Below are 27,849 nucleotides of genomic sequence, written 5' to 3' on the forward strand. Positions count from 1 at the left end.
GCAGCTGTGTAGAAGGGCTTTCTGTGGTAGATATTCCTAGATTTTGATTGTTTACTGAAACTAGAACAGATAAAAGTGGGGTTCAGTTGTAGTCAGGTTTTCGTTTAGAAAAGAGGAGTCATTTTCTGAGCACCATAGCTGTTAGAAGCATAAATGATCCCTCAATATAGAATCATTTCAAAAGTTTCTGATGTCCTGAAGCTTCTGTGTTGGGTCATGTTCAGGGATAGTATTTGAGGTCCTTAAATAGAGTGTAAATAATCCCCCAATTATCATTTGTTATTGGTTTGATGTGCAAATGAATCCCCCTGAAGTTGTTGCATTGGGTTATGACTAATAAAAGTATTTTTGTCCTGTGGCTGATTGCTGATTAAAACTATAACTAAGGAAAGGGTACTTTAAAAAATATCTATTTAGGGAACTGGCATTCTAGTGTAACAAATAAAACTGCTGCCTGGGTTTTTGGCATTCTGTGTGGGTGCTACCCTGAGTCCTGGCTCCTCCACATCAAGTCCAGCTCCACGTTGATGGTCTGGCAAAAGCAATGAAAGATGGCCCAGATATCAAAACCTGAAGCCAAGGCCGGTTGACCGGAAGCAAGCTGCAGCTCCTGGCTTTAGCCTGATGGTTGTGCCATTGGGGAAGTGAACCAGCAGAAGAAAGATCTCTGCCTCTCCCTTGTCTCCTTCAGTCTGCACATAGTCTTTGATATAATAAATAAACATTTTAAATATTTTCTTTATTCATTTGTTTGAAAAACAGAGACAGACAAAAAAAATGCACTCTACTGCTTCATTTCCAAATGCCCACAACAGTTAAGGCTGGTCCAGATCAAAGCCAGGAATTAATGACTCCTACAGGAGTAACAGTGATCCAGTATGTAGGCTACAAACTGTAGCCTGCCAGGGAATAGAAAATAAGCAGCTGGAACTGGAGCAGAGCCAGGACTTGAAACCAGGCAGTCTAAGATGAGTGTCCCAAGCAGCTTTTAAACCACTGCAGCAAACACCTGCCTCTTCTTTTGAGATTTCAAAGAATAATTTACTAATAAATTACTTATTTCCTATTATTGTTTATTTTTGAATCACTTAAAGAAATTTTAATTTATTTATGTTAATCAAAACATTTCCCCTGTCTCCTGGGTTCAGGACTTTATCTTAATTAATGAGATCAAATTTATTCTCTTACATTATGAGGTAATTCCACAATTTCTTTCCTATATCAAGGCAAAATTCTATTTCACCAGTTTGTTGCATTTTTTATAGTTATTTCTAAAGGTTTCATTGCATAGTTGGTTCAAATTTATTCAAAAATTGTGTGGTGGTATTACAAAATATTTACAAATACCTTGCACACTCTTCCCCTTTATTAACATTTCATATTAGTATGTTTGTCTCAAATATAAAGCATACTGAGTGTCCCCACTGTCTTCTTTTGTTTTTTTAACCCAAATGCTCTTTGTAGTTCCTTACTAGGTTTCTTTTTTCGAAAGACAGCATCTTTAACATGCCAAGCAATGTAATCATGCCCTATCTCTTGGGTTAATGGTTTCCACTCCAGAACGCCAGGTAGTGAGTGCCATAATAAACATCAAACCCTGAGTTTATTAGAGTTTTTCCACTTTCTAACTTGAAGGAGTAAGAATTTATTTCGCTTAAGTTCAAGGGAACATGTGAGTTAATATTACCATTAAATTTTGTATATATGGCAAAACCATGCAAGAGAAGGTTAGTCCCTGTTTTATAGCTAGAGCATTCCCCAGCAGCAGCCCTTGGCACTCATTTAAACCACAAGAAAGTGTATTGGGTATCATTCATTCTGACTTGATGAGAGACACAAGAGTTATATATTTAGGTGAAATTTATTTTCGTATTACTACTGGGCTATGGTGAAGTTTGGCATTTAGAGTACTAACCATTTTGGTTGTAAAGAAATTTTTAAAAATATTCCTTTTTAGTTCTTGAAATATGTATTACTGGCACTTTCTCTATCAAAATCTCTGAAGTTTTAGCATTGAAATCAGAATATAGTTACAATTTACAGACAGGATTATACACTTTTCCCAGGTCTCATAATTTATTCATACTTATTTTCTAGGCATCTTGGTAATATCTGTAAAAATTTAAATGAAATTGCATCGTCTCATAGGCTTCCTACTGAAGTTGTGATCATAAATGAGGAGCAAAATTCAGGTTACATTGCTGATAGAATCATAAGCTGTGCTTTTGCCAGACCTGAGAGTAATTTATGTGCTTATCAATTATGAGCAGCTTTGGGTTAATAGAAAGCAGAAATTGATTTGATGATGGAAAATGAGATTAATACTTCCTTATGTTTGATTAGGATGTTCAGTTTTGATTTCTTTGTAGCCATAGCAGCTAAAAATTATGCTGTTTTTAAACCTGTCACATATGTACTTATCTAACCTGTCAACTGGCAGCATCATTAAAGTCAGTGGAAATTGTTCTGTAATTGTATAGCTATCATCCATTATAGTCCTGACACTTAACCGCATTAGATTTTTAAGATTCATTTCTGTTTTTTCTTAAATTATGCATGATAATATTTAAGATGCTAACAAACGTTCATTCATGGATACAGTGAGCCATATATCCAAATATTGATGTGATCTTTATTTTTAAGAAGTGTCACTGTTAAGTCAAATCTTATTGCTTTTTTGAAATCATTTTATATTTCTTTATTTTTATTTATTCCATGTTTTCTTTTTTTTTGTTTTAGTTGGGTCTGGTAAGTTGACATTTTATTGGCCATCTTCTAATCACCGTGTCACTGTGACTGGAACTTCTCTTCCCCTTTCCATCCATACCCTTCCATGTCCTTCAACCAATCAGCCTCCATGTTTCACTTGTCATTGGCCACAAAGACAGACTGCACAGAATAAAGTCTGCAGGAAATATGGGTAACTGTGACAAAGAGTAAAGGTAATGGGTTGCTAACTTGTTTCTTATGAAATGATATGTGTTCTGCATCATTTTATCTCTTCTCTCCAATAATCAGTGATGAAATAAGTAATTGCATGCCATCTTGGCTAAGTATAATTCAGTGAATTTTTGTAATTTCAAGTAAGTTTATGAATCTGTGTCTGAGTTTTTGTGATGCTGGCTCAGTAATAGCCACCCGAGGTCCCACTGGCGTACAGCCTTGTGATTAGGGCTTTCTCTTGCACTCATTTCCATTTCTATGTGTCTTTTGGTGCATGAAATGTCATTTGATTTAAGAAAGAACCACATGATATGTCCAGCACTTATGCGAATTTGTTATGATGAAACTTTGGCCTCATTTTAATAAAGAGCCATGAACCTTTTAAGCATTTACTTTGGGAGTGGGTGGGGAGTCCTTTGATCTGGTAAGGTTATTGGAATACATTTTTAGCAAATTTGTATGAGTCTGCTAATGGATTTGCAAAGAAATAATGTTTACCCTAAATGAGCCTCTTTTGTTATTCTTTAAAAGGTTACAAAGATATTGCACAAGTGACACTTTTTATTAATAAAAGATTGATAGTTCAAGAATTAATATTTGTAATAAGTAACCATTAAAACTGCTCTCTAAATACATAGAAAACCAAAGAGGAATAAAAGTTTAAAATAAAAAATGAAGTACTTAAAAGATAACAATGGAAGCATTTGCATACTGTGTTCGAACATGTACTGTGCAACAGAAATTCCTAAACAGATAGGCTGTTAACAAAATTTTTAAAAGTTGTATATGAGAAATGCCTCAAATTATAGCCTATTAAAATTAAGAAGAAAATATAAAAAATCAAAAGCAAATGCAATATTAATGAGAGTATGTAAAGAAGATGTTTAACTTCTATAATTGAAGAATACGCATTAAGAAAACAACTATTCTTAGTTTGCTGATGTTACCCTCATGTTTGTGAGATTTAGTAGAACAGGCGGTCTAGGTTCTGTTAGCAAGAGTATCACTTGATAAAAAACATTCCTGAGTGTAATTTCACTATACTCTGCTATTACATTCTTTGCAGTTTTCCAGACCCTGTAATTTTACCTCTGGGAAATAATCTTGAGTGTTTTTGTGAAAAGGATGTTAGTTTAACCAGTATTTTCAATAGTAAAAATAAGAAGCAATTTAAATTTAAACTGGCAAAGATTACTTAAATAACTTAAACTAATTTACATATTAATTTTATATGGCTGTAAAAATGACATTTTAGAGAATCTTAAGGAACAATGGGACCAAATTTTCATGGTAGACATAGGAATAGATCTTTTTGCTTCTTTTCTAATTTTTCACCAAACATTGAATTTATATGATATTGGTAACATGACTATGTATCCTTGATGTTAGCAAGTTTAAGTGTTGTAGCCTTCAAAAAGCATCCATACATATTGCAAATATCAAGTAAGTAAATATGATGAATGATCACTTTCTAAAAATGATATATAATGATGATAGATTGATAAATAGAACCATGATTAGTCCCTTAAACTTTTCCCAAGAGTTATCTATACTTGATATTTAATAAATGTAAACAGGAGATTTTTATTTATAAGATATGGCTAAGGCATATCTTGTGGCTGATATCACTGTTGATGTTGGCTTGAGAATAGCATACAAAATCTACTAAATTCATTTCCAGGTAAATATCCTGTGTGGAAGGATTGCTTCAGGATAAATGTAGTTAGTAGTATTGCTTGTTCCCAAATAAGTCTTTGAGGTTTAGGGAGAGCTGGCATTTTATTAAAGAAACACAGATTCTGGCACATACTCTTAGACATGTTTCTAAGATTTAGGAAAGAGACCACCCGAAGGTTTACTTGACTAAGTGGTTTGAACATTTATATTTTCCTACTCAGCTTCCCTGCATGTTGGAAAGTCATATTCTCCCAGCCATCTAATTAATCATTTGGTTTCTTTCATTGACACAAACCAAAATCTAGTCTGGATTTAGTTTATTCCCAGTCAATGCCTTCAATTTCTTGGTATGATTTCTATATCAATTATTCTGTCCCTTGACCAAGGGATAGAATACCCCTGAATGGAGGGAAAATCCCCAAACACTAATGCACTTGCCTATTATTTTGTCTACGTAATGACAGCGTTTGCTAAATTCATGAGTGTGCCACTCAATTACAATCACAGTTTTTGAAAAAATTATAAGCTGGAACTTCAGTGTTACCAAATTGAACTTCAACTTCGTATTTTTTTTTCTCTATAAGTTAGAGGACATTTGAAAGCATTTGACCTGATTTTTCAGATCTGTAATTTTCTAGTCAAATGGTATAATTTCTACAAAACCTCAATTTTTGAAAATAAGGTCATAGAGGAAAACACACTAATCTAGAAGTTAGACAATCTAATTACTTTCTTCAGTTCTGCCAATATGTACTTGTAGACAAATCACTTTACGTTTTGGTTTTTAAATGGAGTTTGAATTTTTAAATATATATACATATATATATATCACCAATTGCATATTAAATAACCTACAATGTCCCTTTATAATTTATGTATTCAAGAATCCTGAATAAAGGCTTGATCTCTATTAAATGAAGTGCACCAAAAAATGATTCATTAAAAGAAAAACATATTTTTAAAAATTTATTTATTTTTATTGAAAAGGCAGAAATACACAGAGAAGGAGAGACAGAGAAAGATCTTCTGGCCTCTTGAGCTGTGCTGATCCACAGCCAGGAGCCAGGAACCTTTTGCGGGAATCCCATGTGGGTCCAGGGTCCCCAGGCCTTGGGCCGTTTGTAGCTGTTTTCCCAGGCCACAGGCAGGGAGCTGGATGTGATGTGGTGCATTGAGGACACAAACTGGCCCCCACATGGGATGCCAGCGCTGCAAGGCAAGGACTGCAGCCACTGGGCTACCACTGGGTCTGAGTAATAGATTTTAGTACTGTTCCTCAGTGACAAAGAAAGCATACTCTGGCAGACTGGTACAATTGTTACACATAATCTGAATTTAATTTTTGCTTTGTACTCACTTCTAAAGAGCTTAAGTAAGTCACTGACATAAGTAGCTGAAAATAACATTCACAGAAAAGGTTAGAAATAATGGGAGAGACTTCAATTTGGATTAGAACAATGTTATCCTGTATAAACTTAACCGTCTGGCTTGACACACTGCTTCACTTCAGTTGGTACAAGACAGAATAATTTGGTGTTTCAGATAGCTGATAAGAAATAGATTTGAACAGTGTAAACAGTAGGTAAAAACTTACACTGAGTGTGTGTTTCTTGCAAGCACAAGCACAAGATTGTGCCAAAAAGATGCTTTTTTTTTGTTCCACGGTGGTTCCATCGGCACACCTTATGGTTCCAGCTGCCTTTGAGTGGCATGTAACTGACACAATTTTCTGACACGCTATTTACTATTGGATGAAGTAGCCATTTAAGTCTGTATAAATCAAACAGTTTGAGCAAAGCTGGCAGTATTTACAATGTCAGGATGAGCAGATGTTTCAAATTTGCCCTCATTTCCATGTATATTCTGTTTCAACATGCCCTTGCCTATGTAAATGAAGGAAGGTATTCGACTCCACCATTGCTCTAAATTTATTTCTATTCAAGTAATTGAACTGAAGATTTTAAATGGCTATAATTTGTATGGTAGCATTTCAGGAGCTTTTGAGATAAATTAAAGTAATTTTAGAACCTGGCTATATTTTCAGATCCTTCTGTGTTTGTTAAAGTTCATTCACCTTTAAGCAATTCTGAATTAAAAAAAAAAAAGAAAATATTTATTCATACGAGTTTCAGGTGCATTCTGAAGGTTGAAGGGTCAAATTGCAGCTCAATAAATTGCTTTAAATATGAAGTTTAACATTAGGAGATGAACCAATAAATAATAAAACTCAAAAACAGCTCAGTTAATTCATTCCTTATGGATGTTCTTAAGCATTTCCTTTCTATTTAAGTATGTGAATTTGTATAGTGTTGCTATTGTGTATAGTACCTTGGACAGAATAAAGGCCACACTTGATATAACAAGAAATTGTGTCAATTAGGACAGTAACTGGTTGCTACAAGTTTACTGAAATTTGCTTCATCTTTTTAAAGACAATTATTTTTATTATTTACCATGTTACAGTTCTATACGTATAGAGATGCCCCCTTCCCCTCTCCTTCCTCCATCCCCTTTTCTCCTGCCACAGTAGTATAGTCCTTCAGTGACAGTTACAGATTACACATTCTGCTATTTAAGTGCATCCTGGAATTGTAGGTATAGACAAAGGTAGAATCTCGAGTTTCCTATTGTCATAATTAAACTGGCTAATGCCCCATCTCTTTTAGAGCCTCCACATTTTGTGGTGAAACCTCGTGACCAGGTTGTTGCATTGGGACGAACTGTGACTTTTCAGTGTGAAGCAACCGGAAATCCTCAACCAGCCATTTTTTGGAGGCGAGAGGGGAGTCAGGTATGACCTTTTACTCATGTTTCAGTCAATAAGGAGAAGTGGCAAATATATGAAAAGAAATGAAAAGAAACATTTTACTATTTCACACAGCTAGCATATTAAAAGAACTGAGGAATCACTCACTGTGTAAACATTGGGTCTGGAACACGGGGTAGTTTATAGAAATGGTTATCATGTAGTTTTATATTTCAAATTGAGATTAAAAAATGTTTTTACTTAAACATGCATCATTTACATTTCTACTATTTAGAAATCTGGGATTGTATATTAGGAGAGGTTTTATGCAGTTTTAAAAGAGAGGTGATAATTATTCAGTGGAATTTTGCTGAAAACATCAGAAATATGAGTGTATTTTGAATCATTAACTATATGAAATTCTCCCTCATATAGCTACCATGTCATGTTCAGCATATTGTATTTGAAAACTAACATGTGATTCTTGATAACCAATAAATCCTATAATCTAGATGTTTTATGGACACAAGTTTTCTGTAGACACTGAAACTGTAATATGCAGTTTATTCTTTTTCGAACCCTAAGTTCATTACCTGACTCTGGTTTAACAAGTAGGAACTGTAAAAATACATGTTTATCTCACCTCTTAATGACTTCCATCCTTCAATAAGGTAAAACATTTCCCTTTACTTTTTATATATTTATTAAAATGAAAAGCCTTGAAATCTTTTGGAAAAAGATTTCAGCAATTTTAAATGCACTAGCTCACTCCTCAAATGGCTGCAGTGGACAGAGCTGTACCTGGGCAGATGCCAGGAGCCTAGAGCTTCTTCTGGGTCTCAAACATGGGTGGCCAGGGCACCAAGCACTTGGGCCATCTTACGCTGCTTTTCCATGTGGATCAACAGGGAGCTGGATGGGAATTGGAGATGTTGGAGCTCAATCCAAATCTTTATATGATCCACGATGCCGTAACGTCAGCCCCTTTCTTTTATTTCTCATCTCTCTTATATTTGCTTAACTTATTCTTGAGTGTTTTGTTTTAGGTTTTCACTCCTCAGGTGCTCTTATGAGTAGCAATTTGGAAGTTTGGTTACCAAACTCAACCTTTTTTCTAGGCAGTGCCATTAATTTCATTTTTATAGGCAAATACTGATTTGGTGAATGTGTATAGTTATTTCAGTTCTGATATCTTCGTGAATTCTATAAAAATACATTTGACCCCAAAGGATTTAATTTGATGGCAGTAAATTAAAAATGGGTAGAACAAAATACTTTAATAGAAAGAAATTAGCAGTATCTTGAATAAAAAACTGTGTTGTGATAGTTAATTCACTGCAAGCAGTTAATATACCTTAGGTGATCCATTTGAGCAATCTGTAATGTAGATCAATTTTGTTTTAAATATTTGCGTTTGGTTTGGATTAATGATGTAATTCAGTTTTTCCTAAATCTTTATGTATCTTCATATATATATATATAAAACATATATATATATATATATATACACGCACACACACGTATATATATATATATACACTCGTATGCATTGGAGTATATCAGCTGATGATGTCATAATGCAACATATTTTGTGTTAAGTACACTGTGATATTCACAGCTTATGACATAATTCTTAAAATGTGCTGCCATCCCTGTGTAATGCATGGTTACGTATATTTTTATAAGTTCTTATCCATATATGTGGGCATATGGTGAAAGAATATTTAACTAATTCTTGCATATATGTTGTGCATATACATTTATACATGTATTTATAAATGTATATATTACCAGTGCCAAAATAATGGAATGAATTTGGCAATTAACCTGTTTTTGTTCTTTTCTTCCCAAATTCTGGATTCCAGAATCTGCTTTTCTCATACCAGCCTCCACAGTCCTCCAGCCGGTTCTCAGTCTCCCAGACTGGTGACCTTACTATTACCAATGTTCAGCGATCTGATGTTGGGTATTACATCTGCCAGACTTTAAATGTTGCTGGAAGTATCATCACAAAAGCATATTTGGAAGTTACTGATGGTAAAGTAAAGCATTTTATTTCAAAATATCCAAATTTGTTTTATCTTCTAAAAAGAATGCTGGTAGATGTTTATCTCCAACTCTGCATTCCTTCTTATGGACATTTTAGTATAAAACCAAGGAGGTTATTGATGGAATAGATCTAAAATCATTTGCAGTTCAGCTTGACTCTATTGTATGAAAATCCTTGACATCCTGTCACACAAATAAATATTGAGTAGCTGTACATGGGCATGTTCTGACATTTTAGGAGGCAGTGATTTCACAATCTCTGAATTACCATTTTCCAATGTGCTCTGAATTATGAGATTAGGTGTCTGGAAAGCCAGCATAATGCAACTCCAAACTCATTATCATTCTTGATAGTTAGCGAGCTTTCCTTAGTAAAGTGATATTACTCTATCATTCCCCTTAGATATGATCAATTAATGCCAAATGAGTTAAATAAACATGACACTGAAGAAAATCTCCAAAGCACAAGGAAGAATATGGAGGAGAAGAAAAAATACATATAAAGTTGTTAAATAAACAGACATATATTAAATATGTACCATATATGTAACTATGTATGTCATGTTTGTATATATTTAATATGTATACATATGCAGTATATATACATACCTATACATACATGTGTACACTCATAAGAGACACATACATATAGAAGAGGACTTCAAAAAGTTCATGGGAATAAAATAAAAATAAATTTAATAATTATGCAAAATTTAAATCCATATACAATTTTTTATAACTCCTGTATTTTTATAATTTTCACGAACTTTTTGATGACTCCTTCTATAACATTTAAAAGCTTTTTCACACCATAATGGATTTGTATTTTATTTCAGTTTTCAACATACTTTTTAAAGTACTTTCACAAATATTATATGTATAATAAATAAATTATAGGAGCCATCATTGTGGTAAAAGAGTTTAAGCCACTATTTCCTTTTTTTGTTTTCTAAGCCAAACTGTATCCGGCTTTACTAAAGTTTACTTTCCTAAACAATCATGGTATTTCAGGCAGGACACAGACAGACAGTCGTGAACAGCTGTCTACCTACAACTTCCTCCTCAGTAGACTGCCAGAATCTGAAAGCCACTATAAAACCCAATGAAGTCTTCCTCCGATGCTCTGAAAAGGGGACGATTACAGTGAGGGTTGACACTTCACATTTAGCATGTTGTTTAACAACTTGTCACAAGCTGACCCTGACTTTCAGAAAATGAAATGAAAATGACATAATGCTCAATCTGAAGATCTACAATCTAGAAAAGGAACCATTGGGCTTCTGAGGGACTCCAGCTCAGTGGGGTCTCCTTGAAGTCCAGATGGCCTGTCATGCTGGTAACAAATTTTAGTGGGTCAGGTCCAAAGAGGTCTCTGGGTGTGAGGAAGGTAAGTCTATGCTGAAGGCAGACAGGGAGGAAGAAGGAGACATAAAACCCAGTTTAGATTTTCCATGCCACAAATGTGTGCCCTGGTGGCTGTGTGCCAAAGGCAGGGAATCCCTCCTGCAAGACAGGAGGAAGGCCTTCCAGGCTACAAGGGGGAGGGTGTTTTCTCCACATCAACCCAGCTTTGGATACTTTCCATTAGTGACCTATGTCCCTTCCCTGCAAACAACGATCAAGTGTTCTGTGTGCTAACAACATACTTTTTAAAGTACTTTCACAAATATTATATATATAATTAAGAAATTATAGGAGCCATCATTGTGGTAAAAGAGTTTAAGCCACTATTTTCAAAACTGCAAGGGCATATTAGATTGTTAGTTTTTCTTGTCTCTAGCTTTGCTTTTAGTGGTTTAAGATTGTCTTACATAATCAGGGTCTCTTGGGTTTCCATATGAAATTTAGGATTATTTGTTCCTGATCTAAAATGAATGTCCCTGGTAATTTAATTCATATTACATTCAACCTGCAAATCATTTTGGACAGTATGGGCATTTTAATTCTGCTATTCTGCCATTTTTTTCCTGTATGTGTTCTGTTTATCTCCCTAAAGTACTCCAATTCTTAAGAGGTCTTTTGTTAAATTTCTGGCAAAGTATTTAAAATTTTATAGTTATTTTGAATTGAAAAAAGTGTACCAGTTCTTTCTCAGGTATAACATTGTGTCTAAATACAAATGATATTCATATTTGTGTATTGGTTTTATGCCCCACACGTTTTCCTAATTCTTTTATGAATTCCAATAGTCTCTTAGTGGAGTCCTGAAATTTCAAGAACTATATTGAATACAAATGATGAAGTGGCCATCCTTGTCTGTTCCTCAGTCTTAGTGGAAATGCTTCTAGTGTTTTGTCATTAAGTATGATGCTGTCTTTGGGTGTTTTCACTTACTGCTTGGATTGTTTGAGATATGTGCTCTCTATACACAATTTCCTTAAGACTTTCATCATGAATAATATTGTATATTGTCAAAGACTTTTCTACACAGATTGAAATACTCATATATTTTTATATTTTATTGTGTTAATTCAATGTGTATCATATTTACTGATTTATAAGTGTTGAAACATCCTTCCATCCCTGGGATAAATCCCACTTGCTTAAGGTTGATGATCTGTTTGACTTATTTTATGACACTAGTTAGTGTGATGTTGAGGATTTTTGCATCTGTGTTCATCAAGGATATTGGTTGATGGGTGTCTTTTTTTAATTTTGGAATTGAGGTAGTACCAGGCAATAGAGTTTCAGAGAATTCCTTACTTTTCATTATTTTGAATAGTTTAAGATGAAGTAGGATTAGTAACTCTTTAAAGGTTTGGTAGAATTCAGCATTGGAGTCATCTAGTTGTGGGATTTTTTGTTGATAGTTTTTAATAATATAATTATTACTGATTCAATATCACCCTTAATTTTGGGTCTGTTCAGGTTTTCCATATTTTTTTGCCTCAGTTTTGTAAATGGTATGTACCCAGAAATCCATGTGTTCCAAATTTCCCAACTGTTTAACATATAGCTGCTTTATTTTTTAATTCTGATCAATCTTTTAGCTTCTGCAGTTTCAGTTGTGTCTGCTATTTAATCTCTGATTTTATTATTTGAGTTTTTTCTCCTTTCTTGGTTAGCTGTGCCAGTGGTATGTCAAGTTGCTTATTTTTTTCAAAAATTAATGTTTTATTTCACCTGCTCTTTTGTATGTTTTGTTTTACTTTTTGGTATTTCTTTTCTAATTTTTATTGTTTCTTTCCTCCTACTAATTTTGCATTTAATGAGTTTTATTTTTCTAGATTATTGATTCATTTTTACTTAATTTGATATATTTTCTATTTCTTGAGACAGACAGTAATTCCTGAAACTTTCCTCTTAACACAACTTTTTTCAGACATATCCCACAAGTTCTCATGTTTTGTTGTCATTTTTGTTCATCTCAATGATTTTATTTATCTCTGTTGTGTTGTATTTATTGTATGGCCATGATTCAGGGCCGTGTTGTTCAATCTTTGTGTATTTATGTATTTTCTAGAATTCTTTATGTTGCTGATTTTCACCTTCATTTCATTGTGATGAGAAGAGATAGATGGCATGAGGTTAATTATTTTCAATTTCTTGGGACTGACTTGATGCCAAGGGATTGCCCTATGCACTGACAAAGAGATGATGCATATTCTGCGTCTGGATTTGTGTATGTTTATTAGATCCATTTGATTGATAGTATTTATCAACTCTGTTGTTTGCTGATTTTTGTGTGTGTGTGTTGCTTTTTTTTGTAGTGCTTTTGCTTTAAATGACTGGATGCCCTAGCATTGGGTGCCTAAACATTTACTATAATCACATCTTCTTCTTAAATTGATCCCTTAGTTTGACATGATCACCTTATGTTTCTTTTAAAACCTATGTGACAGTTTTTTCAAAAAAACTTTCTCTGCTTGCTTTTGATGTCCATATTTTTGGAATTTCTTTTTTCACCTATTTTCAGAGCATTTAGGAAATTTTATTGCCTGAGTATATTTTGTGTGACCATCATACCTGTTCTTGTTTTCAATCTGTTAAACTTCTGTACATCTTTTATTTGAATTATTTAGTGTATTTACATTCAAGGTTGTTACTCATAAATAATGACTCTGTTCTTCTATTTTTCCATAAATGTTGCTTACTTGGGATCCTTTTTTTTTTTTGACAAACATTTTCTGCCTTTACTTTCTGTCATTATGCTTATTATCTTTCTCCATTTTTGAATGTAGTGCATATTTCAGTATCATTTGTTAGGTTGGCTAGGTGATGACATCATCTTTTAATTTTTGCTTATCTTTGAACAACTTTCTTCGCCTTCATTTATTAACGAGAGATTCCCTGGGTTAAGTTTTCCACATTGGAAGTACTTTTTTTTTTCCTTTTAGGATTTGTGCTATGTCTCTGCCTTTGCACCTAGTCTTAACAGTGTTTGTGTTGAGTAATGTGCCATCAGCCCAACAGAGGCCCCTTTAAAGGTGCACTTCTTGTATTCTGATTTCCACATCTTGCAAACTGGGGGAGTTTTCTAAGCCATTGTTTTTCTGTAGATTCAGGAACACCTAAGACATAACATTTGGTCACTTAATGGTATTCACATAGATTTTGAACACATTTCAGTTTTCTATTTTTTTTTTTATTTTCCTTTTGGATTGACAGAAATATTTTCAAAGACATGTCTTCTAACTCAGTGCTCTTCTGCCCTACTGAATCTGTTGTTAAGACTTTCTACTGTATTTTCATTTGAAATATTGGTATATGCTTACAATGAAGGAATCTCAACTGAACTTGAACTGTGGTCACGCAACAAGGTGGAGGAATCCACCATGGGGGGAGGGTTATGGGAGGGGTGGGGGGAATCCCAGTACCTATAAAACTGTGTCACATAATACAATGTTATTAATAATAAGAAAGAAATATTTAATTCTTAATTTCTAATATTTAGGTTTGATTTTTATTCAGTGGACTGTCTTCTTGCAGAATTTCTCATCTATATCATGATTTCCTTACTTCATGTAAGGGAAACATGAATTCCTTTTCGGTCATTTTGTCCATCTCCCAGTCCTCACAGTCCTGTATTAATGTGTATTGTGTCCCTTTGGGGGAGTTACTTAGCCCTTCCTGTCTGGGAAAGCACCTTAGGGCACTCGAAAGCCTTGGAAACCTGCCCCCATGTAGGAGACCTGGAAGAAACTCCTGGCTCCTGGGTCCTGGCTTTGGATTGGCGCAGCTATGGCTGTTGTGGCCACTTGGGGAGAGAATGATCAGATGGAAGATCTTCTCTTTCCCTCCTTCTTTCTATATATCTGACTTTCCAATAAGTAAATAAATAAATAAATAAATAAATAAATGATAAATAAGTATAAAAAGAAATGTCCCTCTGTAGCTTGGAGAATTGCTCACAGCTTACAGCAGGTATTCACATAGTCCTTTAATAGAATTCAACTGGAGATAGTCTCAGCAAACTGAGTCTCGTGTTTTGGAGGATGGAAGAAATGGAGGCAATATGGCCTCCTATCATAGAGAGAAATTAAACCCTGCCCCTGCCAGCTACAAACTCAGTGAGCAAGGCAGAGATCTCCCTCAAACAAAATCACCTGCTACTGACTACCACGTCCTTTCATCCTGCTCCTGGAAGACGGCAGCCGTGCCCTGCTGGCCAGCAGCTGCTGCATTGACCAACGCCGTCACACTGCTCTGTAAAGTCTGTGTTCCATTCTAGTTTGCATGATCATCACTGAAGATTTCATTCCAACTGTCTCTCGGGAACATGACCCTTCCTTTGTTTCACTGGAATCTTTCACTGTGAACAATCAGTGTGTCTCCCTTCTATGCAGCCAACTCGGAGAGCTCATTTCCTTCTGGATTTTAAAGAAACCTCCAGACTGTTTTCTGCAGTGGCTGCACTAAGTTAAATTACAGTAATCAGTGTATGAGAGTTCATCCTTTCTCCACATCCTCACCAGTATTTCTTATTTCCATGTTTTAGACAATCATCACTCTGATAGGGATGAGGTGATAACTCATTGTTGTTCTGATCAGCCTTTCCCTGATGGCTACATTTGTTGGTCATATTTCTTTTTGTGCTGTAGAGTTGTTTGAGTTGCTGACATATTGTTGATATTGATCTTTGTTCATGTAGGTAGCTTGTAAATAGTTTTCCATTCAGTTGGGTGTTTCTTCATTCTGCTGAGATTTTCCTTTGTTGTGCTGAAACACTTGCAGCTTGAAATGTTTCCCCTTTATTTTCTTCTAGCAATTTCATGGTCTCAGGTCATAATTTAGATCACTGGCCCATCTTGAGTTGACTGTTGTATATGGTAGATAATAAGAATCTTCTACACCTATACATCCAATTTTGCCCAAATCGCTGATTGAATAGATTATCTTTTCTCCAATGTCTGATCTGGACAGCTTTGTCAAAAATATATTGACTGAATGGGGATTGATTTCTGCGCTCTCTGTTGTGTTATATGGATCCATGTGTCAGTTTTGTGCTGTTTTAATTACTATAGCTTTGTAATGTTTATGCCTCCAGCTTGGTCCCCCACCCCACCCCCACCTCCTGCTCCCCCACTCAGGATGACTTTCCCTAGTCTGAGTCTTTTGTAATTTCCCATGATTTTTTTTAACTCTATCTATTTTTATTGGAAAGGCGAATATACATAGAAGAGGAGAGATAGAGAGACAGATCTTCCATCCAGTGGTTTACTCCCCAGGCAGCGGCAAAGGCTAGAACTGAGCCAATCTGAAGCCAGGATCCAGGAGCTTCTTCTGGGTTTCCCACACGGGTGCAGGGTCCCAAGGCTTTGGGCCGTCTTCGACTGCTTTCCCAGGCCAAAGGGAAGGATCTGGATGAGAAATGGGGCCACCAAGATTAGAACCGGCGCCTATTTGGGATCCTGGTGCATTCAAAGTGAGGACTTTGGCCACTAGGCCATTGCACTGGAACCTCCAAATAAATTTTAAGACTGTTTTTTCCAGTTCTGTGAAAGCTGTCTTTTAGAGCCAGCATTATGGCATAACATTTTAAGCCTCCACCTGGGGCACTGGCCCCCAAATAGTTGCTGGTTGAAATCCTGGCTAGTTTACTTCTGATTCAGCTCCCTGCTGATGCATTTAGAAAGATAGTAAAAGATGGCCCAGGTTCTCAGGTGCCAGTAACCATCAGGGACATCATGTTGAAGATGCCGGATCCTGGCTTCAGACTGAACTGGTTTGGCCTGTTGTAGGTCATTTGGGGAATGAACCAACAGTCAGAAGATCTCTACCTGTCCTTCACTTTTTATTCTCTCTGTAACTCTGCCTATTCATGTATATATATATATATATACACATATACATAGATGTATATAACTATATATATATAAAGTAGCTCATTTTGATAGCAATTACATTAAATCTGTAAACATTTTGATAAATTTAATTCTTTCAATCCATGTGCAAGGATTTCCATTTTTTGTGCGTCTTTCATGATTTAATTCATCAATATTTGAGAATTTTGATTGTAGAAATCTTTCAATTTTTTAGTTAGATTTATTTTGGCGGAGCTCTCATAAGCAAGATTTCTTTTTTTAATTTCATTTTAGCATATAAAAAAGCTATGGCTTTTGTGTTCGTTCTGTAACTTGCAATTTTACTGAATCAGTTTTTCAGCTCTATCAATTTTTGGTGAAGTAATCAGGTTTGTTCCGTGTGTGACATCTTGTCATCTGCAAACACGGAGATTTTTACTTCATCCTTTCCAATTTGATGCCCTTTATTGCTTTCTATGTTCTAACCATCCTTGTTAACACTTCCAATATTGTGTTGAATAAGAGTGATGCAAGTTTTCATCTTTGTCTTAGTACAGACCTGAGGGGAAACGCTTTCACGACTTTGCACACTTGGCATTATATTGGCTTTTGGTTTTTCATATATGTACTCTTAGCAATGCTGAGGTGTGTTCCTTCTTTACCCAGTTTGTGAGTGTTTTTGTAAGGAAGGGTGTTGAATCTTGTTAAGTGAAGTGTGCATATCTGTTGAGCTCACCCTATTCTTTTTGTTCTACATTCTCTCCATGTGTGTATTTATGAGAGATTTAATATTTGAATTAGGAGGTTATTGAAAGGGGAGAGATCTTGCGTTCACTTGCTTACTCTCCAAATGACTGAGGCAGCCAGGGCGAGGCCAGTCCAAAGTCACCAGTTAGGAGGCTCATCCAGGCCTCCCATGTGGTTGAAGCACTTGGGCCAGTCTCTGCTGCTTTCCAAATCACATTAGCAGGGAGCTGGGTTGGAAGCGGAGCAGCCAGGAGTGGAGCCAGAGCCCACGTAGAATGCCAGTGTTTCCGGTTGTGCCAGCATCCACTGTACCACAGTGTGAGTCCCAATTATGTGATTTGTAACATATGTTGATTTTTGAGTGCTCAGCTGCCCTTCCAACCCCGGGGTAAATTCTACTTGATCACAATGGCTAATATTTTTGTGTGATTTTGCATTCTGTTTGTTAGGATTTTGTTGAGAATTTTTGCAGCTATGTTCATTAAGCAGTGAAGTCTGTAGTTTTCATTTTGAGTTTGTCATTAGCATCAAAGTGATGCTGGCCTCATGAAATACTTGGGCAGAGATTCATGCTGTTCAGTATTTTGTAACATTTTGGAAACTATGGGAGCTAATCCTTCAGGGACTGTTCTGTAGAATTTAGCAGGCTAGCCATCAGGTAATAGCTTATTGAATACTTTTAATTACTGCTTCAATCTCACTGCTTATTATTCATGTGTTTCAATTTTCTGCATGTTGCTGATTTAACCTTTGTAGGTTGTATGTATCCAGTTTATCCATCTCTTCAGGTTTTTCCGGTGTAATTTTCCATTGTAGTTTCTTATGATCCTTTGTACTACAGTGGTTATAACATTTCCTTTTTCATCTCTATTTTTATTACTTGACTTTTCTTTCCCTCTGTCTGTTTTTTTTCTTCGTTAGTCTGGTTAACTGTTGGACTATTTTCTTGCCTTTTAAAAAGTGCTTTTGCTGGGGTCGGCACATTTGGCATAACTGGCTGATCCTCCCCTTGCAAGTACCAAGATCACAAATGGGTGCCAGTTCGTGTCCCAGCTGCTCCACTTCTCTAAGAGCTCCCTGCTTGTGGTCTGGGATAGCAGTCAAGAATGGCCCAGCGCCTTGGGACCCTGCACCCGTGCATGAGACTCAGAAGAAGCTCCTGGCTATTGGCTTCAGATGGGCTCAGCATTGGTGGTTGTGCACATTTAGCAAGTGAACCAGCGAATGACAGATTCGTCTCTCTTTTTCTCTGTAAATCTGCCTTTTCAATAAAAATATTTAAGTCTTAGAAAAAAAGAAAAAACCTGACCCTATTTTGTTGGTCTTGTGTAATTTTGTCTGTTTAAGCTTCATTTATTTCTGACCAAATCCTTTTTATTTCTTGTTTTCTGCTACTTTTGGGTTTGGGTTCTTCCTTGTTTTCTTGTCTTTGAGAGTCATTATTAAATTATTTATTTGAAACATTTTTCTCCTTTTTCTTAGTAAGTACTTAATGTCATTTATTATTATTTCCTATGATATGGTTTTATACATGTAAGTTTTTCGCCTTCTACCTCCTCTTCATTCTTTCCCATTCTCCCCACCTTACACACACACACACACACACACACACACAATTTCCTTCCATGTTATTACAATAATGTACTCGTTCAGCAATAGTCACAAGTATAGCAGTCTGCTATTTAAGTGTATCATGGCGTTATAGTTGTAGAAAATGGTAGAAAATCTGTGATCCTATTGTCACGGCATATTTAACAGTTCTTTGGACTAGAGATGTATATTGTAACATATCTTCTCTTTCCATAAAAGCACTTAATGTTATATACTTGCTCCAGAATTCTGCTTTGGCTCTTTGGTTTTTATATGTTCTGTTTTCAAAGTTACTTATTTAAGTTTTTGATATTTAAAAAAAATTACAGTGACCCATTGATTATTCAGCAGTATGTTCATTAATTTCCATGTGTTTGTGTATATTTTATTGCTTTTTTTTGTTCAATTTCACTTTTATTCCTTTGTGATCAGCATTGGTAGATTTATAGTTGAGATTTTGTTAACACGGGTGCTCACCTATGTCTTATTGACATTGTTCTTTTCATGTGCCAACTGGGTTGAAATTATCATGAATTGCTTTTATGTATACAGGTAAGTCTATGTCATTCATATAACTTTTGCTAAACTAAAAGAAGCAAAGCTAAATGCATTTGCAATTTGCCCCAAGTAGTAAAACCATACCACTTAGCAGTGAACATGTCTTCCCTGGTCATCTCTGTGGGGAACTAAGGTGGGTTTTGCCTTGCTAGATTGGCACCATTTTCTTCCCCTTTGTAGCCCATGGATGGTAAACCAATCGGTAACTACCATGGACTCAGCTTTTATAGGTAAAGCTGCAATTATTATGGTTGCTGACAATGTCAGGAGGATGACCGGTAAGCTCAGTGCATAGTTCTGCAGGGTACTGGACTCTAGCACTGTGACCTTTATTATTTGCAAATAGAACAGAGGCAGTGGCATAATCAAATATGTGGCACAGAGTACACACTCTCTTTGAAATGGTGTGGCTTACCCAAGCAGCATTGGACTCAGGAGCCTGCCAATCCATGTTAGGTGTTTAATTGTTATCATTTTCTCTTTTACTGGAATTTAAGAATAAAGTTAGTGATTGTTAAATGATATATGAAATTGAAACTCTCTCATATATATCTCTTGAAAGCAACAAATATAGAGTGCAAAGAGTATTATTTCTTACTTAGGAAAGATTTGCCTGTTTCCACTTAATTTGAACAAGGCATTTAAACTTGTCAAATTTTAGATAATTAAGTTTTTCAGCCTGACTCAGATTTTCAAGATATGATGTTGCATAACATTTTATAAACTGAAACATCTAGGACACAAGCTGGCACCTATACAGGATGCTAGCTTCATAGTAGATGGTTTGACTTGGCTGTGCCACAATGCTGACTTCTGTTCTTATACTTAGTTCTTTAAAAACAACTTTATTAGAAGTCACGGTGCCCAGAGCTGAGACAGTCTAAAGCCAGGAGCCTATAGCTTCTTCTGGGTTTACCATGTGGGTACAAGGTCCTAGGAATTGAGCCATCCTCCACTGCTTTTCCAGGCCATAAGCAGGGAATGAAATAGCAAGTGAAGCAGCTGAACAAGAACCAGCACCCTTATGGGATGCTAGTGTCACCAGTGGAGGCTTACCCTACTGTGCCACATTGTCAGTCCCTGTTATGCTTTTTATTAAAGGCAACTTAATCATCTTTTCTTACTTCCAGGGACCATGCTCTAAGAACTTTGTAGAATAATTTTAAATTTGAAACTTCATTTTACCAATGGAGTTAGTCAAAGAATGGTGAAATCGTAGCAGGAAATGCCCCAAATCATACCATTGTTTCGAGGCAGAACTAAGCTGTAAGCTACAAGCCACACTGTAGTAGTCCATGGCCATGTGTGTGGCTACCAGTGGCTGCTCTGGATGCAACAAAGGACAGCCTGGCAGGGTGACACTTTGTCCTACATCACCAGGCACGGATTTTTTTTTAAGTAACTCATTTTCTTGCATTTTTGTATTTTAGTGTCAGATAATTCATTCCTAGAGTTCTAGTATAAGATATGAGAATGTAATTTAAGGTTTGCTTTATAAATTAGAAATGTAGATTTGGCTCATAAATCCATTACATTCCACAGTATGTGTAATTGAATATTTCATTACTCTTTTTCTCTAATCCATGATGACAACAGAAGATTGCTTTTTTTGTGCCTAAAGCTGTGAAACTGCTTTAATGCACCTTTAAATCTCTTAGTTTTGCTCCACACATTTTTTTCTTTTGTACACAAAAGGACAAGAGGTTAATATCCATACATATAGATGGGTTGACCTGCAATGAGCCAAACACTTTCTTATCCTTTTATAGCAATCCATTTGCTTGTTAGAGTAGGTATGAGTATGCTCATCTTACACATAAAATGTAAGGCTTAGAGAGTCTGAGAAAGTTCCCCAATGACATGCAGTCGTTGGTTGTTTCCTTTGCTTTTATTTTTATTAATCACTGAGTGTGAATCTTGGAGAAATACATAATGGAGAAATGGCATCGCTGCACAGGGCTGGGATGATTGGGGAAGGTGTGGGTGATGTTAAATGTTGCATTCTATGACAGCAAAAAATACAGGGTATGTTTACAGATATTGGATTATTTCCAGTCTAAAGGACATGTCTACAGATATTGGATTATTTCCAGTCTAACAAGACTATCAAATTTAAGCCACACCTCTTCTGGACCTGATTATCTTCAGTTATGGAGAAACATACTGTTTCTAATCTGATTCTTCTCAAAAACACCGATTCGTTAGGCCTTTAATCAAGGAAACATAAGCACTCTTGTAAAAACCACAGTGCAATAAAATACTTTCCTTCTCTTTATCATTCTTTTAGGAATCTCTAGTTATGTTTTACTGTAGTCAACAGATAACATAGAAAAAGAAGTTGAACTTCTAAGCAAAGGAAATAATGACCTACATTTTCTACAGGATTCCAACTCCTGCCTTCTAGCATTGGCCCTTGGAATCAATTTCCTAGTAGTCTCCATGGAACACAAATGGAAGAGTAGAGGGAAAATCCGCAGTTATCAATCTCATGCAATTTTCTGTTGGTGTTTTTACTTTAAACTCATAAAACTAATAGTTATCACATGATTAGTGAAGGGCCAATTGAACAAAATGACTTCGGCTTGTGAAAATCTTTGGCGTGTGAAACTTCAAACATGATCATCAGACTTTGGAAATTATTGCATCCAAGATTTAGTTACTTCTGGCAAACAGTTTCCTTTCATTAGGCAACGTTTTAGAATCTTTTATTTTTCATTTGTGTATGTTTTAAAACATAAGTAGCATACAAAATTGTAAAATTAATAACTGGGATGTTTTGAAATTCTATGCAATTTGGTAAGATTTCCTAAGTTGGGGTGGGAGCACCTCTCTAACTTAGAGTTTGGTTCTACTGCCACAGTCATTTCACGTGTTTTCCCATAAACTGATGATTTTACTGCAGGCAAAGTTTTTAGATTCTATAACTTTTATAATAAAATCAAGATTTTACTTTTGTATAATAAAACCTTTTCATTATCACTTTTCATGATACGTTAGGAGAATCGTTTGTGATGTCAGAAGCAGCAGAAGTGCTTTTGCACTCCCTCTTAGTTCTAATATGCAGTTACTATTAGGTAACATGTTGATTTCTCGGCCTGCCTCAATCTGACAACAGTGTGTTTGTGCAGTATTCCAGTTTCTTTCACTTTGTCATAGTTTGATAGTCTTCATCCAGTTATATTGAAACTATAAGAATTTTAGGATAAAAAGACACAAGGAACACCATTATATTGGTGCATAAATGAAAATCTAAATCTATATTAGTTCAATGTCCTATTCGGTAGCATCAATTTCTTAGTTTGTGTTGGAAACAAAAGGTAAGAGTTTCCGTTTAATTTCAGTTCATTCATTGTGGTTCGTCTTGTGTTTCCTTAAAATAAACGTGGGTTTTTTTTCCCCAGGATTTCCCCCATATTTTAAAGCTGAGAAAGTATAGGGTTTCATTGTCACAACTGTGCATCTATTTCTGTACAATCCTTACTTAGTTTCTGAACTTGTAAATGAAACAGATTATTTGACAATGCAGTAAGCTCAGTGATTGGTCATTTGGACAGCATTCATTATATCTCATTTCAATATTCTAAAGCAGTGCATCATAAAAATGCATCCTGAATAATGCATGTCTCCTACTTTAATTACTTGTTTAATTATCTTTGGTTTGTTTTAAAGCCTAGAGCGAATGCTGCTGCTTGCATGATTAGAAAATTGCTTCCAGTTGCAGAAATCCATTTCCTGTTATTTCTCGTGGCAGTGATTGCAGACCGGCCTCCCCCAGTCATTCGCCAAGGTCCTGTGAATCAGACGGTGGCCGTGGATGGGACGTTAGTGCTCAGCTGTGTGGCCACAGGCAGTCCAGTCCCAACAATTCTGTGGAGGAAGGATGGAGTCCTTGTTTCCACCCAAGATTCTCGAATCAAACAGCTGGAGACCGGGGTGCTACAGATCCGATATGCAAAGGTAACTTGAAATGATACCTCTTTTTTCCAATTTGCTTTCAGTGAATACTGTCAAAACCTTCACACTTAGCATTGATGAAATGCTAAATGAAAGTATTAGTATGTTTTTAGTTTGATGATTTTTTTTTCGGATATTCTATTGTATATGTTTGAGACACACATAATTTAGCCTCTGCCAAGCAGTAGAAGGCTATGTACAGGAGGGGAAAAAAAGACATCTCAGATGTATAGAGGAAAGCAAATGGGGATTTGCTGGAGGGAAAAAAAATATCCACCGTGTAGCTGATACAGTCATTGTATAAGGCATTTACAAGATATGTTCCAATACTTATTTTTTGTGTCATGTAATTGACTATTCTATTTATCCAGGCATTTGCAATTACAGAATACTGCACATTCAAGCAAAAGCTACAAAGCAAAGTACACACTAGCTGTACATTGCAAGTCAGAATGTTAAATGGTGAAAAGTCCACAGGTGTGTAGGGACAACTTAAGGATTTACTTCCCTGGATATATTATATCCCATACCTGTTCTTTCAGAACTGTATTTGTTTTGTTTTGATTTTTCTTTTTCTTCCTCGGGTCAGGATCAGACAAGCTCTTGAGACCTATGAAAGAATAGTCTTGACAGTAATAAACATAAATTTTGATTGCTGAATTGCCAATTGTGGGGAGCTTTTTTGGGGTTTGTGAAGAGCATCACAGTTCATGCTGTGTTCCAGCAAAGTTAGTTTGTGCTCCTTTTTGGTGATCGGTGTTGTGACGTTGTAATTGCTAATGTGAGATGACAGTATTCTTTATCAGTTGCCGCTGGAAGGTAGAGTCATTAGCTTGGGCAGAGGTCGATGGGTTCTCTGTTTTCTGGGAGTTAAAAGGAAGGGGATTCTTTCCAACTTCTGTTTGGCTTTATACTTCTTGAATTGCCTTAAGTTGTGGACTTCCAAAAATCGAAGGGAGAGAATAAATACAGTAAGGCAAAATTTATTTTCACCCGTTTCATTTTTGTATAAATATCTGTTCATTTCATATATCCATTTTGTAATGCTCATAAAATATTACACAGCAAGGAAATTCACTGGCTAAGCTTTAGCAACCTTGCTTTTGTCTTGCTGAATGTGAAAATATAATATGATATGATATGATATGATATATAATTTAGCAATAAAGATAAATTCTTTATATTTAGATAACTTATTAATTATATGTTCTCTCTGACACTGAAAATAATGTTAGTGCAGACACTATAATTTCATTATACAACTGGAGTAACTTTATAAAGTCTCTTTTTTTCCTTTCTTCATATGCTGTTTTCTTTGACATTCGGTGGCATTATATTCAATTAAGAGGACATTTCTGCCTGTGAATTTTAATGCAGTTATCCATATTCATAGAACATATACAAACCTGTAATTGCTTTTCCAGTCCAATGAGCTCTTGATTGTTCCAAATATTTATTTTCTGTCTGCCTTCTCAGCTGGGTGACACTGGTCGGTACACCTGCACCGCATCAACCCCCAGCGGTGAAGCGACATGGAGTGCTTACATAGAAGTCCAAGGTAAATCAGCATCTTTGTCTTAATAAAGCTTAAGATACAGTTGTTTACTTTCTGGCAACTGGATGACTTGGATTTCTTCATCCATTAGTAGATGTATGGTTATGTTATCTATACTTCTATGTTTATCTCTAGATAGGTAAACCTCTTTCTTTTGTCTTTTTTCTGTTAGAATTTGGAGTTCCAGTTCAACCTCCAAGACCCACTGACCCCAATTTAATCCCTAGTGCCCCCTCAAAGCCTGAAGTTACGGATGTCACCAGAAATACAGTAACGTTATTGTGGCAACCAAATTTGAATTCAGGAGCAACTCCTACGTCGTATATTATAGAAGCCTTCAGGTAGATTGAAGACATGGTGTGCTGGTTGTTCATTTTTGGATTTACTGTGAAATATACACCTTCTCACTTGTGTGTGTCTCTCCCTAGCCATGCATCTGGTAGCAGCTGGCAGACTGTGGCAGAGAATGTGAAGACAGAAACATTTGCCATTAAAGGACTCAAACCTAGCGCCATTTACCTTTTCCTTGTGAGAGCAGCTAATGCATATGGAATTAGTGACCCAAGCCAAATATCGGATCCAGTGAAAACACAAGGTAAATGTGGCTTTTCTCCAACTGTCAGCATCTGCTTGGCCTTCCACGCTGTAACTCTAGAGACACATCATGAATGCTGCTTACAAGGACTCTTATTTATATTTTGTTGTCAGTTAGCTGCATTCAGTTTTAAAACACAATGTCTGTCAACTTCACTGCATTCTAGACTAAGCAAATGATATCAGAAAACTGTTTCTCTTAAAGTTAAAAATTCTACTGAAACAAAAGATGTTCTGTGACAATTTTATATTCTAGTCAATGCATTGATTTTAAATATAATTCCATGTGTATAAAGAATCATCATCTTATGTTGAAAATTAAGTACTGATTTCCTTTTGGGTGAATTTTCAGAATTACAAATCGTATCTTTAGAATCTCACAAATGTAAGAGCTACTTGAAAACTTAGTCTTGCTGTCTCTGAGCTGCCAGTCTCCTCTAAAAAAATGAGAAATCTTTATGCTGTTTACCCAGTGTTTCATTGTCAGTTATGTGAACATAAGACATGAATATTTTTAAATGAAAAATACTTTCATTTTTGTGAAAACTGGGTTAAATAAGGGAAAAGCAGGCATGTTTAATGTCACTTCTGAGACATTTGGGATTGGGAACATTCTATTGAACCAAATTGCTTATACAGTTTTTAAAAAAATATTTTGTGTGTAGAACTTATTTTTTTTTAACCAGGAAGAATATTAACTCCTATGCACTTTCTCACTCATCCTATTATTTAACGGTCTGATTTGAGTAAAATTTAAATACTAAGGCACTCCAGAAAGCTCACGGAGGATGAAAATAATTTTGTTTTGCCAAAGTTAGACATTCATACATACAAGGGTTCTTCCCACAGTCTTGAAAAATGCATATTATGAATAAGTATTCATTGATTTCAAAGCGTAGTTAGTACTAAATGTGCTTATCTTTTTATTGAACCTTTCCATGAACTCATAGCTTATTTTTAAACTTAATGCCATTGTATTAAAGTGTGCCCCTTCTTAAATCTGCAAGGAAAGTTAATTCTACAGTCTAGAGACTAACATTTAAAACATTTTTGTTAACACAGAGAGGGATTCTCTGTCACTTGAGTGGATATCCTCAAAGGCGATGTAGTAAATTATTATAAAGGTGGAAACAAGTGAAACACACATAGGAAGTCTTCAGCTAGTTTTCTTCTGGTCTGGAAGTGAACTTGCCAGTTGTGTTACATGTTTTTTTGTCTTTCTTGTGTGCAGATGAACAGTGTTTTGTGAAGGATTCTTTGTTTCAGAATTCACAGAGAATGCGAAGTGACTTGTAGAACATGCCCATATTTGTCTCTTGCCGTGTGAATTCAGCACACCCAGATGCCTGTATTTGCTGTGATGAGTCACCTCAGCATCAATTTTCATAGACCAGGAGCCTGCCTTGGGGCAGCTAGAGGCTCTCAGCATTAGATATGCAGTGGTTTAGAATGCAGACAGAGTGACAGCTGTAAACTGAATTTAACCTTCTGTTCCCAGGACAGGGGACTCTACCCAGTAAGAGTGGTATTCTGTCATAACCTCATGTGAATGATTTTGAAATATGTCAGTGATCTTTACAAAGTTCATGGAAATATAAATACTATGAAAAATTTTTTTCTGAATTGTCAAAAAATGTTTGCACTGAAACAAATGATATCAATCCTACCATTCCATGAACTTTTTAGAGGCTCTCTTACACTCCCTCACATTGTAAATGAAGATGAATTTACATCTTCATGAGATTGTAGTCAGCTTTGCTTTGTAGATGCAGAATGGCGTGAATCCATGTCAGCCAGGAGACAGCAATGTAGGAAAATGAGCAGACAATTTTGAAATCAAAGGATATTTTATCTCAACTCTCAATCTCCTGCATGTCACCTTGAGTAACTTAGTTGCTTCAGTTTCCTGACTTAGCAAAGGAGACTAGATACACACTTTCCTCAGGATTGTTCATCAATTAATTAAGTAATGAACATGTAAACATAAAAGATTGCAATGTTTTTTTTTCAATTTTGTATCAAAAGACTAGCTATTAAACTTTGATATTTTGCATAGTTTCTGGATTAAAAATAAAGTTCTTAAAATTGGCACATATCACAAAACAGAGAGAGTTGGCAAATGTGGCAGTTATGATTAAATGTATCTGGAAATAGTACAGTGATGAGCCAACCCTCACAATTAAAATTAATGT

At 35.6% G+C, this 27,849-nt stretch overlaps 1 protein-coding gene across 3 annotated transcripts in view; it reads left to right on the top strand.

Annotated features, from left to right (window-relative positions):
* Window positions 1-27,849, top strand: part of ROBO1 (roundabout guidance receptor 1) — a 1,020,189-nt gene that overhangs the window by 929,052 nt on the left and 63,288 nt on the right. For 2 of the 3 annotated variants that reach the window (XM_040980628.1, XM_040980629.1), the window contains exons 7-13: window positions 2,740-2,748; window positions 7,287-7,411; window positions 9,232-9,403; window positions 23,306-23,511; window positions 24,985-25,066; window positions 25,236-25,404; window positions 25,492-25,658. In XM_040980628.1, the coding sequence (XP_040836562.1) occupies window positions 2,740-2,748; window positions 7,287-7,411; window positions 9,232-9,403; window positions 23,306-23,511; window positions 24,985-25,066; window positions 25,236-25,404; window positions 25,492-25,658 (930 nt within the window). The remainder of the gene's footprint in view (window positions 1-2,739; window positions 2,749-7,286; window positions 7,412-9,231; window positions 9,404-23,305; window positions 23,512-24,984; window positions 25,067-25,235; window positions 25,405-25,491; window positions 25,659-27,849) is intronic. The other variant, XM_040980627.1, reaches the window with a different exon arrangement.

The sequence above is a fragment of the Ochotona curzoniae genome, unplaced genomic scaffold (genome assembly GCF_017591425.1).
Source record: "Ochotona curzoniae isolate NIBS_2020 unplaced genomic scaffold, NIBS_Ocur_1.0 contig_3498, whole genome shotgun sequence".
Taxonomy (NCBI): Eukaryota; Metazoa; Chordata; class Mammalia; order Lagomorpha; family Ochotonidae; genus Ochotona; species Ochotona curzoniae.